The sequence below is a fragment of the Magnolia sinica genome, chromosome 14, assembly GCF_029962835.1.
Source record: "Magnolia sinica isolate HGM2019 chromosome 14, MsV1, whole genome shotgun sequence".
Taxonomy (NCBI): Eukaryota; Viridiplantae; Streptophyta; class Magnoliopsida; order Magnoliales; family Magnoliaceae; genus Magnolia; species Magnolia sinica.
This window is the reverse complement of record NC_080586.1, coordinates 65,608,367-65,628,160: the sequence shown is the minus strand read 5'-3', so window position 1 is coordinate 65,628,160 and position 19,794 is coordinate 65,608,367. Positions and strand designations below refer to the sequence as shown.

The 19,794-nt window shown below is 39.1% G+C and overlaps 1 protein-coding gene and 1 long non-coding RNA gene across 4 annotated transcripts; both read left to right on the top strand.

The window, feature by feature from the left end:
* Window positions 1-848: 848 nt before the first annotated feature.
* LOC131226017 (cyclin-T1-3-like) lies at window positions 849-19,532 on the top strand. Of its 3 annotated transcripts, XM_058221670.1 has the most exons (6): window positions 850-1,655; window positions 3,320-3,401; window positions 10,328-10,462; window positions 12,132-12,307; window positions 18,557-18,702; window positions 18,787-19,532. In XM_058221670.1, the coding sequence occupies exons 1-6, from the start codon at window positions 1,249-1,251 to the stop codon at window positions 18,816-18,818; spliced, it is 978 nt and encodes a 325-aa protein (XP_058077653.1). In that variant the 5' UTR covers window positions 850-1,248; the 3' UTR covers window positions 18,819-19,532. The 3 variants fall into 3 exon arrangements, with proteins under 3 accessions (XP_058077655.1, XP_058077654.1, XP_058077653.1); XM_058221672.1 differs by lacking the exon at window positions 10,328-10,462 and having other exon boundaries at window positions 849-1,655; XM_058221671.1 differs by lacking the exons at window positions 18,557-18,702; window positions 18,787-19,532 and adding an exon at window positions 14,354-16,078 and having other exon boundaries at window positions 849-1,655.
* LOC131226019 (uncharacterized) lies at window positions 3,408-7,048 on the top strand. The gene is made up of 2 exons (XR_009161629.1): window positions 3,408-3,814; window positions 3,899-7,048. It is a non-coding gene; the product is annotated as an uncharacterized LOC131226019 (long non-coding RNA).
* Window positions 19,533-19,794: the final 262 nt, after the last annotated feature.

The window sequence follows — 19,794 nt, the reverse complement described above, 5'->3', positions numbered from 1 at the left end:
ATCCTAAAAAAATCCTAAGCGTATTATATAATTCTCGTAATAATGAGTCCTTTTTAATTGGTCATTTTACGAAAACGAGTACAACATATCTAACCACTTTATAAGGTCACATGCTTCATTAAAGGAAAACATAAATATCATCTCGATCAAAACTTCTACAGCCCTCGTGAAGTTTCTAACCGTGGGTGTTCACTCCAAGCCTAGGATTTACCTGATCTTTGGCCATGCCCTAAAAATGATTTGAAAAAAATTGATGAACGGCCTGGATAAAATTCCGCCATCACGGTCGGTCCCAGGGAGGCAAGAGGCAATCTGCGTCCCCGATGCACCGATTTAAAATCCTACGGCAATCCAAGTTAACACGTGTGTTTGAGTGTCGAGATGCGTGTGGGTTGGCGAAACCTCAAATTGACTCTCTCGCAATCGCATCCTGGCATTCTTATGTTGTTATGCTAATGTGACTCGCGCGAGTCGGATGACAAAAGGCCATTGCCGATAATCACACGTTCGAGAGGTTATGCATTCTTAATGATTCCAATCTTGATAGAGGTTTCAGAAAATCCATCTGGTTCATTGTGAAGTGGGCCACTGTCTTATGAGAAGAAAAAGCAACGGTCATCACAAATATGACCAACGGTTTCGTCGATCTAATGATAGATGGGAATGGTTACTCGTTTAAGTAATATTCACAGTCGGTCCCACTGAATAAATGGATCGGATCTCTCATGCGTATGAAAGATTACACGCGTATCGCGAGGACTCTTCTTCCATCTCACTCGCGCGATGCTCGTTCTTATACTCATCATCCAGAGAAGACCTATCCCTCACGCATGTATTTCCTTCTTCAACGGTTCTTCCCCACACCTAACAAAAAACCGAACCCCAAAATCAACCAAAAAAAACCCTAATTCATCCCAAATTCAACCTAAATTCACCCCAAATTCAACGAAATTTCATATCCTCAAACCCAAATTCTCCTTCCCTCCTATCTCTTTCCTAAAACAGTTCCCCAAAACTGGTAATTCTCCTATCTTTCTATCCCATCCAGACCCTTTCTAGATTTCCATCAGGCGATCACAAAAATCTCCCTGGAATTCTAGAAAATTTCAGCCTTTAAATGCAAATCCGAGGCCCTGATCGTACCCATCGTCACAGCTTTCGCATCCGAAGGTTTTCTGATCTCTGATCTTCACCTCAATTTGGGAAAATTCATCATCAGTCATCAGTTGATTCTTCGAAATTGGAACCATGTCCTTTCCCGGGCCCCGCCGTGATTTCAGATCTTCGTTCCGTAGGAACGATCGCCACGGTTTTTCTGGGAATTCACGGGACTGCCATCACGCTGCCGGTGCTGGAGTGGCACCTTCTCTGAAGAGGAAAAGATCGTTGGGTTGTGCGAGCTATCAGCAGCTGGACACAATTACCAGTGTCCCGTCAACGAGCCATTGTTTGTATCCTGTTCCGATGAGGCCTGATCTGTTGCCGAGGTACGAATGCGAGGAGCCGAGAATAGAGGGTGATGTGTCCTTTATGTCAAGGGATGAAATCGAGCGGTTGTCGCCTTCGAGGAAGGATGGCATAGATTCGCTCCGGGAAACGCACCTGCGGTACTCGTACTGTGCCTTCCTTCAGAATCTTGGAATGCGGCTCGAATTGTAAGTGGTCTTTCTTCTTGCGAATAAATATTTGAGGATTCATCATATCAACTAGTCGTAACACACAGTGGGCAGTCCAATTATCGATCTGGACCATTGGAACGTTGGCATGCCAAAATACACTGAATAGATGATCCTAACCATCTGATTGGTAGCATGGAAATTTGGTGGTGAGGATCATAGGAAGTTGTTCTCTACAATTATAATCAATCCAAGGTGGCTCATGCTGAATGGGGGATGGCCTATTCAACTTTGGTCAGATGATGCTAACCATCCAATCTATGGTTTCGAAGCAGACACGCATAACAAAAATGACCACATTTAAGATGGCTAGGGTCATTGAGTGGGTGTGATTTTTTTCATGGTAGCCTGCAAAAAGTGGGCTCGATTGGATGGACAGTCTGGGTGTACGATGCGACCATAGGCCTACAGTAAAACTCAAGATCATTCCTCTAAATACATATCCAGTTATCCTTTTTGGTAACACATACTTTTCGGTAAAATCGGTGTCTTCTAAAAACTTTATTTGTATGTTAGTTAGATATATCAGCATCCATAACTAAATTGATTCTAAGCATGCTTGGATGCGCCATCCAACTGAATGGCATCTATATGTACACACTTGTGCTACACGCCCATGCTCACATGCCCCCATATGCATGCACCCACCCACCCCCACATGCCTGCCCACACTCACACGCATGGTTGGATGCCCATGTGCACCCACACACATATATCTAAACAAATGTATGCCCACATGCATATCAGGACACTTGGACAGTCCAGTCCGTTAAGCTACAAGCCCAAACCCCTGAAGTGAAATTATTAGCCTAACAAAGGGGAAATGACCAAATTATGATTTCCAAAGGCATTCGTCACATTGAAGTCACGGGTTTCAATTATGAATAGGCTCCTTTCAAATTGACTTGACAGAAGCTTAGCTCAATTTGAGGGTATTTCCACATTGTGTATACTGTCAACATCATTAGATTTTGTAATTACCTCTTGATTAAACTGAATGTTTGCGATTTAATTCGGTTGTGCATCCAAACACAGCCTTTGGTTGCCCTTTGATGCTTCTATGGCAATATGCCTGCTTACAAAGTTCTGCTCAATTACATTTGGAATTTTGGGGTGCTTTTGCAGCCCTCAAATCACATTGGCTCCAATCCCAGATCTAAGTGACACTGATAATGTGCATTTCTATTGTGCTCAGCAATGTCTGGCAACTGCCCTCTTTGGGAAGTGTATATGTTAGTTGGGCTGGGATAGTACTGGACATGTTGGAATGCAACTGTTGTCAATGTGAGCCTTACCCATGACTGGTTCCAGAGCCATGACAAAAGAGGAAGGTTGATGTCCAGTGGTCAGTTGATCATAAAACTTGTGCTAGCCCCCAAAGTGCTGTCAGAAAGGCTATGATGAAATGCTAGCATTTCTAGTTGAAGTAGAAACACAGGCACTTGTGATTTAAGCATAATTGTGCCAGAACCACTTTTCTGCTAAATGCTCTCTTGACATGTTTCTTCAAGAAAGTGCTGTTTCTTATATATCTGATTATATAATCCTTTTACCTCATATAAATTAAGATAAAACATATGCTAGTATCATTTTCAACTAATTTTGATACATTCAATGATAGATTGCTTTTTTAAATTTTGCAGGCCACAAACTACAATTGGAACTGCAATGGTTCTTTGCCACCGCTTTTTTGTTCGTCGATCTCATGCCTGTCATGATAGATTTGTGAGTTCCCTACCCCTTTGTGTAGCATTTTGTCACACGCTCGCACTCTAGTGTCTGAATGAATTCTATGTCTATTTTCCTTGCTATTTTTCTGTTGCCTTCTTAATGGTTTGGTAAATCAATGGTCATTTAGCACACAGTGCAGATAGCACATCCTAGACGACTATGGTTGATAATATGCTTGCTCTCCTCTACCTTGGCATTCATGTGCATCAATCCAGACTGTCTAAACTATGATTACTCAAATAGTGGTAGTCATACAAAAACGGATGCAACATTTGTATGGGGTTACGGTGCCCTGCCAAAGGTTGCAGCACTATCTTGGCTAGTGGGTAAGAAAAAGGTGTTAGCTTTGGATAATCTCCGAAAGAGAAAGATGATTCTTCCGAATGTCTGTCTACTATATTGCCAAGGTGAGGAATCAGCGGATCATCTTTTAGTTCATTGCCCATTTATAAAAAGGTTATGATATAGCTTTTTCAACTTGTTTGGTGTAGCATGGGTGATGCCGAGTTCTGTTGATCGCTTATTTTTATGTGGCATGGTGGGGGAAAAGGGGAGATTAGGAAGAAAGTTTGACAGTTAAGCTTATTAGCAGGGATCTGGTTCATATGGAGGGAAAGGAATGAGCGATGTTTCAGGAATCGTCAGGGCCAAGTAATGGAGGTGTTTGGTAGGGCAAAGTCACGTGTAATGGAGTAGGCGATAGCATCAAAATTTATAGCTTAGTTTCCAAAGAGTTGACTTGAGCTATAATATGTATTCTTTTGGCTTCGGTCATTGATCAATAAAATTATCAATGTTCCAAAAAAAAAAAAAAAGGGATGCAGGAAAGGGGATTTGACTCCATTTCTCAACTATTCAAGATATGGACATGTATATGGATATGGGTATCCATTTGTAACATGAGATTCACATCTAGCTTTTTCCTTCAAAACTTTGACCTATTCTATTTTGTATTAAAAAATACATTATCTAGTGTTGTAAATACATTAAAAAAGAAAATACTCATAGGAAATCTTGGACCCATTCAATTTCAATTTTCTAGCATCCTAAATTTTGATGAAATGTTCATGTTTATAGTTTTTTTTCAAGTATATTACATACATTATGACAAGAATGAATTAAATTTGTCATAGTTTCAGACATAACAAACTTAATATAATATGATTCCTATGAGTATCCTATCTGCTACCGGTGCTAGTATTGTGTCATGTCCAAGATTATCCATTGAACAAATACCAGTATCGGGGTACCTACTGTCTAAATCTTGGGTCCCACTGTGATTGTGGATGGACCATGGTCTAAACATCAAATTGATGGTCTCTTTTACTTATTCAGTTTTGCCCATTGAAACTTGGACCATCGACCATTTTTCTTTGGTTGGAGGTTGTAAGAAAATACTTGATGATCTATGGTCTAACTGAAGTTATGGCCATCAAGAGTGGAATGGCAGAATGGGATTCATGTAGCCTACCCCAGTTAGTTGGGATAAGGCTTGGATGATGATGATTTGATCTCTACCAATTGAAGATGGTTTGTAATCTATATTGACATCCATGACAACAACCAGTTAGCCTTCCTCTACAAGGAAGTTGGAGGAAGATCTCTCATCTGATGATTCTGAGCAAGGAGCTGCTCTTGATGTGAGATCAGCAGCAAAAGAAAGCAAAGGAATTGGATGCCCCAGAACAGCAGCCCCCAGATTAGCCTTTAAAAAAAAACAACGGACCAGACTCAAACAAAAGAAGCAAGAAGAGGGCCATGATGATGATCCTATGTTTGTTTTCACATTGTCTTCGGTGGATGTGAACATGCATATGATATGATTAACCCTACAATCCCAGGGTGAGGCATAACTGCTATTTTTAAATGGTTGCTTGCTGAGGAAAAAATCAACTGACAATAAGTTAAGAAGAAAAAAAGAAGTCCCACCACGAGTATTGACATTGCATATCAGTCCGTATCAAGCTATATCATCCACGTCAGGCAGTATGGTGCGACTTTTGAGCATTGCTGGCTCACAATTGGTTGGTAACAGTACATGATATGTGCCAGGCCAATATTTTGAATAATGTGTCTGCAATGTTTAGTTGGCGAGACATGCCATCTAAACAAATGGTGGAGTTTCTTAGTACTCAATCTTTTGGTTGTGATTTCTTTTAGTGGAAATGATTTTTTTAAAGCCTACCTATTGTGGGATCTACCCTCCTTGGGTTGCAGTTTTTTGTTGGACTGCGGTTGAAAATAAACTTCTTACTATTGATCACATCCATCATTGCCTCTTGAAGATATGTTTCATGTGCAAATCTGCGAGGGGAACGGTTGATCATCTCTTCTTGAATTGTGTCTTTGGACACAACTCATTTGGAGCAAATTCTTTCAAGTCATCAATGTTCATTGAGCAATAAAAGAACCGATTGCAAATGCTTTCAAAATTTGGAATGATGGGCCCTTCTCCAAGTGTAATGTTATTCTTTGATGGATTCTCCCTTGCCATCCTCCAGGGAATTTGGAAGGAGAGGATAACTTATTTTGCAATGAGATGAAGTCACTTGATGACCTTTTTGTCAATTAGTTTTTATCCATATTTGGGAGCAATCTTATAAGAAACTTAAGTCTTAGCATTCTTTGGAGAGTAAAAGCTTGCACATTGGGTTGCAACGACCAATACAATCTTAACTATGGACAAGCTTCTAAAGGCACTAATTGTTTCTTATTGTTTCCTCTTCATGCTGGAAAGATGAGGAAACAATGGATTGCATCTCTTTTTAGATTGCACCATGGCAAGACCCATATCAATATCGTTACTTGTATTGATGATGAGGGATACGGAAACATGTATTGATATTGTTAGAGCTGTACACTAGTCAAACTGAGTCGAGCTCGGCATGGCTTGGCTCGGCTAGCAGCCAAACCCAGCTCGAACTCGGCTTGGCTTGACTCGATCCTCGAGCCTGATTGGCTATCTCGGCTTAATTCGGTCAGTGGCTCGGGCCAGGTCGAGCTGAGTTTGAGCTTGTGTGACATTTTCTCAAACACATAGATTGCATTTTCAATTTCTCACACTTCGAATGCAAATCAGTAAGAGTGCTTTGCAGACATTTCATCAAACACTCGACGAGCAACATCAAGATAAAGATATGAGGACAGTTCTATAATGTGAAGTTTTTTTTTTGGTGGGAATTTGTTTCTTCAATCTTCCCTTGAATACCCATTTTGAGAATACCCTGATATGAGGGCAGTCCAATAAACAACACTTCGTTAAGGCATTTCATCAAACACTCGACGAGCAACATCAAGATCAAAATGATTGAGTCATCGAGCTGATTCGATCTGAATCGATTTGAGTGAAGGTTTGAGCCGAGTCAAGTCAAGCTCAGAAATTTTTGAGCTCCAAAAACCAGCTCGACTTGGTCTGAATCCAATTTCGAGTTGAGGCGAGTCGAGTCGAGCAAGCTGACCGAGCTGACTCAACTCGTGTACAACTCTAGGTATTGCTGATACTTGGAAAAATATTCTTGTCTGAGGGAAACATTGGGGAACGTCAAAAAAAAGGTGGAACTTTTCAGTGAAACTTTTGGAGATGTTAAAAGACACATGTTTATACATGTAGGAATCAAAATATTGCAAAAAAAAAAAAACAATGCATAATAATTTTCCATTTTCTAGGGGCCTAACCATGTGTGAATAGAAAAAATCAGTGAAAATAAATATATAAAATTTGTAGCCAATCGATAGATTGGGCCAATACTCATTAATGTATAATATTTCCACAATAGTGAAAAATAAATATTTTTCAATATAAAAATAGAAAAATTAGGATTTCACTAATTTTCACTATTTTCCACTTAAATGTTAATTATTTTCCACCACAAATCCATGTCTATGCATGGATTTCCATTGCAATCCATGGATTTTTTTGTTACCTTTGAGTTTTGGCCCGGCTTCGTTATGAGTCGATATTTCTTCCCAAATCTAAACTTTGATTCAATAAAAACTAAGAGATATGGAAATCATGTAAGGAACAATTTAAAATTTTTTTTTTTTTTTTCCAAAATTTGGAATCTTTCCAATTTTTGTTAATTTTTGCCTATTTACAGATGTTTCCCTTGTATTGAGGATATCATCGTTGGTATCAGGGATATTATCGGCGTTAGCATTGATGCTTGGAAGCTTTTATAAGGGATTCTTCTTAAAATATTGATGATATTGATAGTGTTTTAAATAGCTGGTAGCATATAACAGTGTTTGGCCCTCTATAGTGTGTAGCATAAGCTACACGATACTTAATATTTTAATTAAAATGATAGAAAAATACGATCAAGTATACAAAATGCATAATTCTTATGAGTTCTTGACTTCCAATCTGGATCGTTAACTACATGTTTTCATGCAAAATCTGTCTCTTTGCCTTCGGGCATCTCTAAGTGTGTCATCTTTTTTCTTTTTTTATTATTTTATTGAAACATAAAAATTCACGATATGGACCACAATTTGATGGTCCAGATTGATCTAAGTGCTCTTTTCACGATATGGACCACAATTTAGGTGGTTCAGATCGTAGTGCCACGTGCGATGGGTCTGAGTCACCACCATTTTAAAATAAGTGTTGAACTAACATAGAAGAAACACTTTAAAAAAGGAGATTTCAGGTAGTGTACGCTACTTGCGCTATACGCTACGCTATGCTACGTGTAGCGTACGCTACATGCCCCCTAACTTACCCTGTTAGGGAGCTATGCTACCTGCATATGCTACATAGCATTTTAGCTATTCCATGCTACATGTAACGTACTCTTCATGCTGTGTAGCTTATGCTACTAGGGAGTTATGCTTCCTACATACGCTACATAGCGTTTTGCTACGCTACATGCTACACTACGAGCATTGCCGAAAACACTGGAAATTGATAATATCACGATCGATGATGTTCGGAAAATTTTAAACTTCCAACAGTTTCAGTATCGCTGACCACATGATACCAATAATATCGGTGAATGTTATCGATAATATTATCAATATTTGGAACACTAGCGTCATCAACGCATCCATTAGCAATTTGATTATTGGTTGGTATTCCGGGCCTTTCTCCAGTAGAGGCTACATTATTTGGAAATGGTAGGTGTTGCCACCTTTTGTGAAGATTATGGAAGGGAATAAATGACAAGATCTTTGAAAATAAAGTGGTGACAGAGGGAACCATTTAGAGAAGAGTCGAGTCTTTACTTATTAAAGTGGGCATAAACTAAGGTCAAGTGTAGGGTTTTATCTCATTTGGGTTTCACTTGTGTTTGGAAGGTGGCATTGCATGGAGAGTAGAAAAAGAAAGGGTAAGATGGTTTTGAAACCTCCTCCATATGGGTATCTAAAGCAGGTTTTATCTCATTTGGGTTTCACTTGTGTTTGGAAGGTGGCATTGCATGGAGAGTTGAAAAAGAAAGGGTAAGACAGTTTCGAAACCTCCTCCATATGGGTATCTAAAGCTTAATTTTGATGGCTGTCTTTTTGAAATCTGGGTGCCTATGGAGTTGGCAGAATCGTAAGGAATGACAAAGGGATAGCTTTCTTAGGGCCTCATGGTTAGGTGAGGTTGAACGACACATATTCACGCTTGAAGAAGGGTTGTTTTATTGCATCCTTTTCATGGAGGATTGTTGGCAAAGTACACTCCCAACTCCATTCATTGGGCAGCAACTGCTGCTAAGGGGGCTGATGAAGCTAGCTTCTTGATATTTTGTTGCTAACCTGGGTGCTGTGTGGTATAATGTTCCGAAGGATGCAAATGAGGTTGCTGTAAGTGATTCACCACTTGTGAAAGGCTCACTCGCTATTGGTTCCTCTTCGCTTTCCTCTTGATATATTTCTCCTTTTCTTTACAAAGTTATTGTTGCTTCTGGAAAATGAAAAAAAATAAAAATAAAAAATTGTTAAGGAACTTGAAGATGACCCTGTGCCAGCTCCCCAGTCTTCAGGGATTAAGAGGGCAGTTCGAGATTATCCTAATCTGTCTTTCCTGGGGCATGCTGGAATTCGACTTTCGTGGCTTCTTGGGCGGAATGTCGATTATTGCCAGATTTGATAGTATTGTCCAGGATCCAAGAACCTCTTCTTCTCTAGCTCATTTGGTTTACAGGATTAGGCAGAAGCTGAAGACAAAGCCTGCATTCTTGGTCTTATAGCACTCCTTGATCAATGTGAGCCCGCACCCCCCATATTGATCAGTGTAAACTCTAAATGTCATCCATTCGGAGTGAAGATCCTGGACTATTGCTTCTCCTTTTGCAGGTACTAGGAATACTTGCATCAGGGAAAATTCTTTGCTTAACTTTATCCATACTATTGCAAACTGTGCAGCTATTTCACGCTCCAAAGGAGCTAATAACTTGAGTGTTATATTGGGACTACTACTCACTTGAACTTCTTCTTTTTCTTTGAATAAACTAAATGGCTTTACCATAAATACATTCATCTCTCTCTCTCTCTCTCTCTCTCTCTCTCTCTCTCTCTCTCTCTCTCTCTCTCTCTCTCTCTCTCTCTCTCTCCTTTTCTTCTTTTTTATTTTCTTGTAGTCTCCCTTTTGACATAAATCCCCTCGCAGTAAAAAAAGGAAGAAATAAAGAAAACAGGAAAGAAAGCAGTTTCGTGATGAGACACATCTATCTTTCAATGTTTTTTTGAATATTTCTTGTCCTTTACCTACGGAAAAATACCATTTTGCACAACTTACTATTTTTATGGCAACCGCAGACTTATCTAAGGTTTATAGGTTCTTAATTCCTATCATCTATTTGTCACCTGCCAAGGATTTCATGATTCTTTCATGCTTTGAAATGTGTTTCTTTTTCTATCTTGTCAACTTAATTGAATTGTTGTCAGCTTATATATGGATTTTTATTTGTTTACTAAACCATTTGTGCTTCCAGTTGATCGCAACGGCAGCTCTGTTCCTTGCAGCGAAGTCTGAGGAGACACCATGCCCTTTGAACACTGTACTCAAAGCATCCCATGAAATCTGCCATAAACAGGATCTTGCTTTCTTTCCCTATTTGCTCCCTGCTGTGAGTCCTGAACTTTTCTTTCAGATTTTGTGCTAAGCCTATTGAATTGTGGCCAAGAATCTGCTGAATGTTAGCTGCCCTTTTGCCTCTCAAGTATTGTTGTGAGGGCCCTGGTGCCTGACATGACTAGATTTTAGCTTCATTCATGCATGTACTTGAACAATGTGATGCAACATAAACTGGTTTTGCAACCATCATTATATGCTTTACACTATATTTCATTCATCTTCTTCAAGCGTTATCTCAACTAATTGGGATTGGCTACATGAATCATGTTCATCTATTCCACTCTGTCAAGCACCATATTCTCAGTTACACAGTAGGTCTTCAAGTTTTCTCATGCTACCTCCACCCATGTCTTTTGGTCTTTCCAGCTTTCCCTTTTATAGCCTTCAACTTGAACCAACTTACTCCCAACCAGTGCTGATGCAGGATAATTAACCACTTGCTCTAAAAGCTCAAACTGATAGAGCATGGCGAATTAATCCCTTTATCTCAAAGCCCAGGCCCCACATCACATAGGTTAGGACCTTGGCCGAACCCCCCTCGTGGGCCCCAAATCACATGGGTACCGCCTCACACGAGCCACCCACCTCACACAGGCAGTATTCTAAATAGCGGTAGCGTGATGCGTAACGCTCAGCCCTCTATAGCATGTAGCGTAAGCTACACGATACTTATATTTTTTAATTTAAAAATAGGACAAATATAATAGATAGTGAAAAAAAAAAAAGGAAAAAAATATATAAAAATGTCTAAAAGATGATTCATTTTATCAATTATAAGCATGTTCAAAAAAGTTATTAGTTATCATTTATCAAAAGCCAATCCACATATATAAGCCAAATCAAATAATTATCACATCAACAACTTTCTAAGCAAACCACTTTAATTAATAATGTCTAATTGAAACTACGAGTCACAATTATGAAAAGAAATAAAAATCCCATAGGTTAAAAGTATCAAGTATAATACAAGTGTCACATTCCTCCACATTGGAAACAAAGAAAACGTGAAAAAAATAATAATGAAATAAAATAGTAAAAAAATACATTGTAGCTTACGCTACGGACGCTACGCGCTACATAACTATAGCGTACGCTTACGCTATTTGGGACGTTACGTAGCGCTACGGCCACACTACGCTACATAGCATATGCTACTGCTACGGTACGGGCACTATTTGAAACACTGCACATGGATGGGGCCCGCCTCACACGGGCCGCCCACCCCGAGTGTGCCCCCACATCCCATAGGCAACCCCATTCAAGCCCGGTGTGAAAATGCCCTTGCATTAAGTGCCTTTTGGGTCTCCGCTGCACATGGTAACCATCGAAGTCTACTTTTTTCTCATCTGATTACCTATTGGTGCTTCTCCTAAGTTGCCTCAATTGCGTTCATTTCTAATGCTACCGTTTCTCGTCTTGCCACTCATATGTCTCAACATCCTCATTTTAGTTGCACTCATCCTATGAACATGTTAAATTATATTGGAAATTATAAGATGTGAAAAAGTGTTCAATATGTGTTGGATTCCTAGCTGCCATACAACGTGCCTAGAGAGATTCTTGTGTTTGCACTGGTTAATTTCTGTTACTTCTCCTTTACTTGCTTTGTGCTTATTACATCTAATTTCTAATCTTTATTGTTGTTGCTTTGTTTTGTGCAGAACTGGTTTGAACAATATCGAGAACGTGTCATTGAAGCTGAGCAAATGATATTAACAACTCTGAATTTCGAACTTAATGTGCAACATCCATATATTCCTCTTACATCTGTCCTCAGTAAATTGGGACTTTCACAATCTGCTTTGGTGAATTTAGCGTGGAACTTAGTCAATGAAGGGTAAGTTTGTTGATTTCGTTAATTTTGCTGTTTAAGCAATCATTTTTTGGATAGTAAGGCCTTTTTTTGTAATTCTTCAACGTGATTGTTCAGTTGAGTTTGTTGTGATCCCCTTTAGAAGGCTAGGTGTAGGGATTGGGATAATTTTACTTGTATTTATGGTTTCTTAATTTAATTAGGCAAAGGATAAGTTGTGTGAATTACATGGAGTGAAGGGTTTGATTCAGCAGTTGTGATTGTTGTATGATGTTAGATTTGCGTCATATAGTTGGCATGTTTGGCAGGTGATCCAGTACTCCTTTTAAACAACACTTGGAATTAGTAATGAGAATCTTGCACGGCTAAAGGAGACTTGAACCATTATTTATGCTTTCAAGGACAATGAGAGTAAACATATTCTGATGAGAGTATTGCATGATGAGAAGGTACTCAGATGAAAAAGGTGCCTTTTTTGCTGTTGGTTTGTAGTCGGAGTGCAAATGGATTTGTGTATGCAGAAAAGGATATGGAAATGCAAACAATAAAGGAACATGCGAAAAGTTACACCAAAAATATGCAAGAAGGAACAAAACGAAGTTCCAGAAAGTTGCAGAGAAATACCAAGAACAAATTTGTAACTTGACAGACATACATCCGCATTATCTTCAATGGATTGAGAATTTGATTTTGTGGCTTCTATCTTGTGACAGGTCCAAATGAAGGTATCTCTTTAACAACGACCAAAAAGAGAGCTGGTTTGTCATACTTGTATCAACCTGTTCTGACTTCAGATTTATTTCCTCTACAAACTGGTTCCAAAAGAAAAGCCTTGGCCTACCTGGCTGGGATCTCTTCAATTTTATAGGGGTGGCCCACTTACTTGATTTATAGTGCCAGAGAAGTATTGCTCATTTCTAATTTTCAAAAAGCATATATTCTGCTCACTCTTTTGATGAGGAGAACAGGGCATATGAATTAGCATTGATCTGAACATGATTGGCCCCAGCCAAGTTGAAGATTTCACAAAATCAATACACTAACTATACATCAAGCGGCCACCGTTCTAAGGACCAAACATGATTCAAGGGTTGGCAAACAGAATGATCAGGTTCCACTTGTTAGGGATCTTAAGCCCTCACGATGGACAGATGGATGTTCTATCCTGTTTTTTCTTATGTTGAATGTGATTGGCTTGGCTCGCTTCAACGAGACAAGTTGGTCTCAGTGATGTTCAATTCCTAATGCTCCAAACATGTCTGCCATATTGCTGATGCCATCCAAGATTCCTCTCATTGAACAGTAACCCTGGCATGTATGCAAAAGGCCGTGAAAAGGAAATGTTTTCCAACCATCATCCATGTGATGTTTGAGAACCCACTTGATGTGCTCCAGCAATTAGACAAAGAAAGAAGAAGATAAAATTGAAGATGCATTGTTTTTTGAATTGGATGATTTCCTGGAGGAAACACGTCACTTTTGAGTTTCACAAAGTGTGGCAAATAGCAGTTGAAACTTCACGGTAACAAATATGGAAGGTCACCACAGTCAGTTGAAACAGCAAATTTGGACGGTCCAGTGTCAGTTGAAGCAGCAAAATGTTGCCATGCTCATTTATTCAACAAACACAGCACTTGTTAAAGTGGTATAAATATGAAAGTTCTTTTCTGGGTCCAGCAAAGTTATTTCTGCTGAGAGTGCTCCTGTTATTCTGTTCCAGTATTTAGACTTTAGAGCCACTGAACCGCTTTTGAAGTTGCATGCGAGGCAATATATCATCTGCTCTTCTTCAAGCCAATGATTACCAGAACAAATCTTTCTTATTCTCAATGTTATTTGAATGTTGGAGAAGCATATGTTTTATGTTTTTAGTTGCGAGCTGCAGATGGTTTTGCATTGAGGATTTCACGATTATTATTATTCATGCCTAGGCTTGACTTTTTTTTTTCTCGTTAATTTTTGCAGTGCTTTTACTTGGGTCATTGTTATTTTTTCCCTGAAGACTAATTAGTCAGCATGGTATTTTCTAGTCAGGCATATTGATCTTTTGCTATGTCATATTATTTGCAGGGTGTTCAGGAGAAATAGTGTGCTCACCTGTATGATACCATTAGCTGGCGGATTGATAAGCTGTTCATTGAAAGTTTTGTTTGCTGAAGTTGAATGATTAATATTTTAGGGATTACCTTTACCACCTAAATCCCAAACCAACTTCTTCACTGGTTATTGGAGATAGCCGCTGGATCTTTCAGAACCCAACTTGGTTTTTTGTTACTTCTATCCCTTCTTCTTCTTCTTCTTCTTCTTCTTTCTTCTTTTTTGTTTTTTAACTCTGAAAATTATTTTCCAAAGTTTTCTTTTCATTTTTTTTTTCCAGTACTTGTTTTTCAGCAAAGTTCTTTTACAACAAGCTTTTGGCATCCTGGTTGTACTTTAGCTGATGCAGTTTTTTGTTTATCTTCTCTTTTTTCTTGCTCGTCCAATTTTCCTCTGGATCCTCTCAAAGTACCTGTATATCAGATCATTTCCATCTGTAAAATGTTTGTCCTTAAATTTCCTTCAGTCCATTATCTTGGTTTACTGTATATTCGGCAGAGGTCCACATAAACGCCACTTCTACTATTCTAGTGCATCTAGGTAAAACTCCTTGCAGTGGTTGTGGATCTACGCACGAAAAAAAAAATCAACACAAATATGAGAAGAAAATACCTTAAACTGATGCTGGAAAGCATTAGAGCTTCAAGCGTAGAAACAACACCACATTTGGCTTTGAGAGAGAATTATCAGAGTATGGAAAGAAAATCAATTTTTACATGGTATATATTTCCTAGACGAAAGAAACCCTAATTTGAACATGGCCATTTAACTCTAATTCTAACCACCTATTGTAATAAAAATAATAGTATTTGCAAAAATACCCCTTAATCCCGTGATGCCTTATATCCGAGCCATAACTTTCTTGATAGCCACACATGGCGTGTCTTTCTTGAACTTGGGCCATGAAATGGGATTTCAATCTTGATAGTCACACAAAACAAGTCTTTCAAGATGCATGTCCGTAGAACTAAAAACTCACACCACCATCACCATGCATGCGGTCTTTGACCCTTTGACAGGAGTTTTTTGGGATCGCCTAGTCCAGCCTACATCATGGATCTCATAGAACTTCCATACTTTTGGCTTTTGCTGCTTCTCATGTTTTCCCCAGTCCTAGGTTCCTGTCAAGCCTCTCTGTGTCTTCCTCCTCTCTCATTCAAATGGATAAGAACACGTATGGGCTCGCTTCGGCCCTTAAATTCAGTATTAAGTTTTTAGGCATCGAGTTGTAAACCTTAAAGTCCTTAGAATCTGCTAATCATAAGTTTAAACTCATACACATTGTAAATCTAGGTGTAAGAATATCAGCATTAGTTTATTAATTCAAAAAGTACTTGGGCCTGGCTCATATTCTGGCATTTGCATGATTTGTCAGCAATAATAAAGTACTTATGACTGACTGTTTAAGGAATAGCAGATAATTATTCCTAATGGCTGCTGTCGTGTCTTTGGGATGTGGAAACTGTTGATCACCTGTTCATGCATTGCTCCTTCGTCCAGGAGAGTTGGTGAAATTCTGTCAGATTATTTGGGTTGCTTGGATTATGCTGTGTTCTATCAGAGAGTTCTTCTGAATGTGGCATTTTGGAATGAAGGGGGTAAAAAAAGATAGTGAGAGGAAGATTTCCCTTTTTGTGGTTGCCATTTGTCGCCACTTTGTGGATGGTATGGCAGGAGTGCAATAGCAGATCATTTAAATACGAGTTGTGCTTGCTGGTTGTGGTTTTTCAGAAGGTTAAGGGCCTCGTGATTGATTGGGCTTAGATCAACTACGGCTTTTACAGATAGGCCAGTGGACTTATTTAGGGCATCTTGGAAGGATTATTTTCCATTGTATTAATTGGATGATGCCTTACTATCCTAGGCTCCTAGCTGTAATTGCCTTGGTTTTTCTTTCTAAAATTTTGGTTGCCCCTAAAAAAAAAGTTCATTAATTTTTATATGAATATATGGTGCATGCCATATGCAATGTCACTCGGTACCATCTTATACTAGCATGCATATTGGATTTTGGATGCTTCACGAGTTCTAGTTATCCACACATGGATTACATCCCTTGGTTCTTTCAAATTATTATTCTTTTCTTGGGATTTTTTGTTTTGTTGGAGATAAATGTGCTTTTATATTCTATGATGCAAAAAGGAGAAGAGACTCGGGGATGTGCGGAGATCAAGGATATTACAGGTATCCAGGAAGTATCGAAAAGGTAAAAAAATCCAGTCCAGCAGCAGCCACAATAGCAGCGGTAAAGGTGGACTTGTGCGTTTAGTTTCGGGACCCAGAAAATAGGCTGATGTTAGTGTGACATCAGTCCCTGCTGACTTTGTGCTGATGTCAGGGCTTATGTGCAAGTAACACATGTACAGTTGGGTTTTTTGTGTTGAAAAATGGATCTATATAGTTGTATGTAGGGTTTTGTCTAGGATTTATATGGTTCGTTTTACATGGGTTTAGCCAAATCAAAGGATGGGATTGGGGCGGGCCTTAGGATTTAGTTACAGAGATAAAGGCAGTTGCTTCTGCTCTAGAGGGCAATTGGATCGAACAGTTGCTGTTGTTTCCTTTTCAAGACAAACGTGGACATGTTTCCATTCTCGGGGTTATTTTTTTCAACTTTTTCTCAAATTGAATCTTCTCGCCTCTTCATTATTCTGCACACTCATGGTTTGAGTATGATTCAACTTGTATCTGATTGCTAAAAAGAATTATTTTGGTTGCCGGAAAATCTGCACAAATACTGGAATTTAGATTCTAAAGGTTGCATTGGTGCTGGAAATAGGTTTTTGGGGTTAGTAAATCCAGTTGTAGGGGATAAATTGGGTTGCTGGAAATTGCAGTTATTTGTGTTTTTTGTTGTTTAACCCCTTGGGATACCCAAATTATGGTAGATATCCTCTTTGGCCTACCTATTGTGCTGGAAGTTATTCTTAGTTTCTAGAATGTTGCATTTTTGTTACTAAATGTGAGGGGAATTTATTTTCATTCATCTCATATTTTTTGCAAATTGTTGGGACCTGTATTCCCTGGATTGATGGCATCATTAGGAAAAGTAGGAAAAAAGGCTGCATTTCTGCAACCTCACCCCGCATTTGGCAGCATCTCCCTGTATCTTGAACGTTTGGATCCATCAAACTGGGGGAACTATTCTATACTGTATCATATGCCTATACCCATACTGTAGAGAGATCATCTAGCCCAGCTCGAATGGCTAGATGAGAAGCACCTCCGAGCAACCTACCATGCACAGATATATCGGCGCAGAATTTGCCATAATGACAGTCTCGGATCACCGCTTTTCATTAGGAGATCTGGTTCTGAAGAAGATTTTTCCCTCTCTGTATGTGGGATTTTCTATTTAATCGTAGTTATATTTGCGATTTCATCAAGATATTGAATATGTTTATATTATTTTATCAATTAAAACAAAGTGCTAAGTGTCACTCATCATCATACATCTATGCTGATAATCTTTCCTGAACCTATGCTCTGGGATTTCCCTAGAGATATTTAGCAGTACTCTTGTTGTTTGTGTCTATACCCTCAGACAGTCCACATATACCTTTTTTAAACCGCTTGAGTATCTTTGCATGCCTGTTAGTCCACCTACATTGCACATCATATTGCTAGACATGCATCCATGGTAAGTTTGTGAAAGCATGCATGTAGGCATGCTTTGCATGATGCAGGATATGTAAAGAGTTCATTTATGGGAATGCACTATTGGGCAGAAGATACATATATGTGCTGGAGAAGCTCATATTCTTACTATGCATTTGATGCTTGAATTGCCTATGGATTTCTGGAGCAAGGAGCAAAATTCAGTTTGGGAGTTGATGTCTTGTTTATTAAGGCACAACGTCCACAATTTCTACAGATGATTCTTGGAAATATTCCACCTGGGTGGCTGCTTTGCTAGTTGGTAAGAGAAAATAGTGATTTCATGACCTGATTTGGTTTGCTATTTGAAATCTGCATTCGCATTTGCTTGGATTATCATTACCTGAAACTGATACGGATTCCGTTAATTTGGAATGCTATGTATGAGACATCGTCCTATCATATTTAGTACTGCTGCAGATGGTTGGTTTCGCTTTCCACTCTTGTATTGATTGCTCCTTATACATCGGTTTTTTTGTAAATTTCTTGCATGGAATATAATGGATGTCTTTTGTGCAGGCTTCGGAGCTCACTCTGGCTTCAATTTAAACCCCATCATATAGCAGCTGGAGCCGCATTCCTTGCGGCCAAATTCCTCAATCTCGATCTTGCTTCCTATCAGAGTATGTGGCAGGAATTCCAGACCACGCCAGTTATTTTACAAGGTAGTATCTTTATAATCCTGCTACATTTCTGAGAATGTCTTGTGCTTTCTTGTCTAAAGAGCGCACAACTATTTTGAATTGCAGATGTCGTGCAGCAGCTGATGGAACTCTTTTAAGATATCACATCACATGGAAATTTGCTTACCTCCATCATACAAGAACGTGAGTTTGGGTTATGGGCATTATACTGCAACTAGAGTGCTAGGGGCAGCTCTTCTACCATGCATGCAGCAGTTACCCTACATCTGAACTGCCAAAATGGTGGGATCCACTATAGGTGGATTATAACCCACAAGTCACATTTGAATTCTGACCTTAGCTGGCCACAGGTTGGTGGATATGTAATAGACACTAAGAACAAATAAGCAGTTAACTGTTCAAATTATCAAAAGAAAAGGAAAAAAAAAGAAGTGAACTGTTCAAATTCAACAAATGTCCACTGATCAGGGTTGTGGATTGTCCAATCAAATCTGATTTTGGGATCTGACGAATATATAATGGGTCCAACCATTTGGGCTGTTCAGAGATGAGGGGCATGCCACTTGCATGGTTGTGGGCTTGCCCCTAGCACTGTGGCTGTCGTATAATTCCCAGCTCCTATCATTCTCATGACTGTACTAGTTGTTAGTTCATTGTTATAATGTGTTGAATGTATAATTTAGAAAGCGGTATAGTGAACTAATCAGTTGAATTTGTATAGAGAGCATTAGGTGACGAGAATACCCCTTGTTTGACCAGAATGGCATGTATTATCTGGTTGTCGATATTGTTCCATTAGTTGACCTTAACAATTTGGGCTGGAGTCAATGGTAAAGATGTCATTGGGAATTCATGTAGTTCTTAAACTTGGTGAATCAACTCGAAACTAAGCCAAGTTGACTTGATGAGATTTTATATGAGTCAATATGAACCTTGCGGTCAGCCTGGCTTGCTTCTGACTCAGCAAAATTTGTAGAGTCAACTCACCAACTCGTTGAGACTTGGCGAGACTTGCATCGAGTCACTCCTCTAGTTCCAGTGCAAACATCACTACGAATTAGCCATGTTGTGTGCTTTTGAATAGTTGAGACCATTTTTTTCCTATATTAACTT

Excerpts from the sequence above, each read along its gene's own strand:
- LOC131226017 (XM_058221670.1), top strand. The coding sequence starts at position 1,249 with ATGTCCTTTCCCGGGCCCCGCCGTGATTTCAGATCTTCGTTCCGTAGG. Across the intron at positions 3,402-10,327 it reads ATGCCTGTCATGATAGATTT|TTGATCGCAACGGCAGCTCT; the intron begins GTGAGTTCCCTA and ends TTGTGCTTCCAG. Across the intron at positions 10,463-12,131 it reads TTCCCTATTTGCTCCCTGCT|AACTGGTTTGAACAATATCG; the intron begins GTGAGTCCTGAA and ends TGTTTTGTGCAG.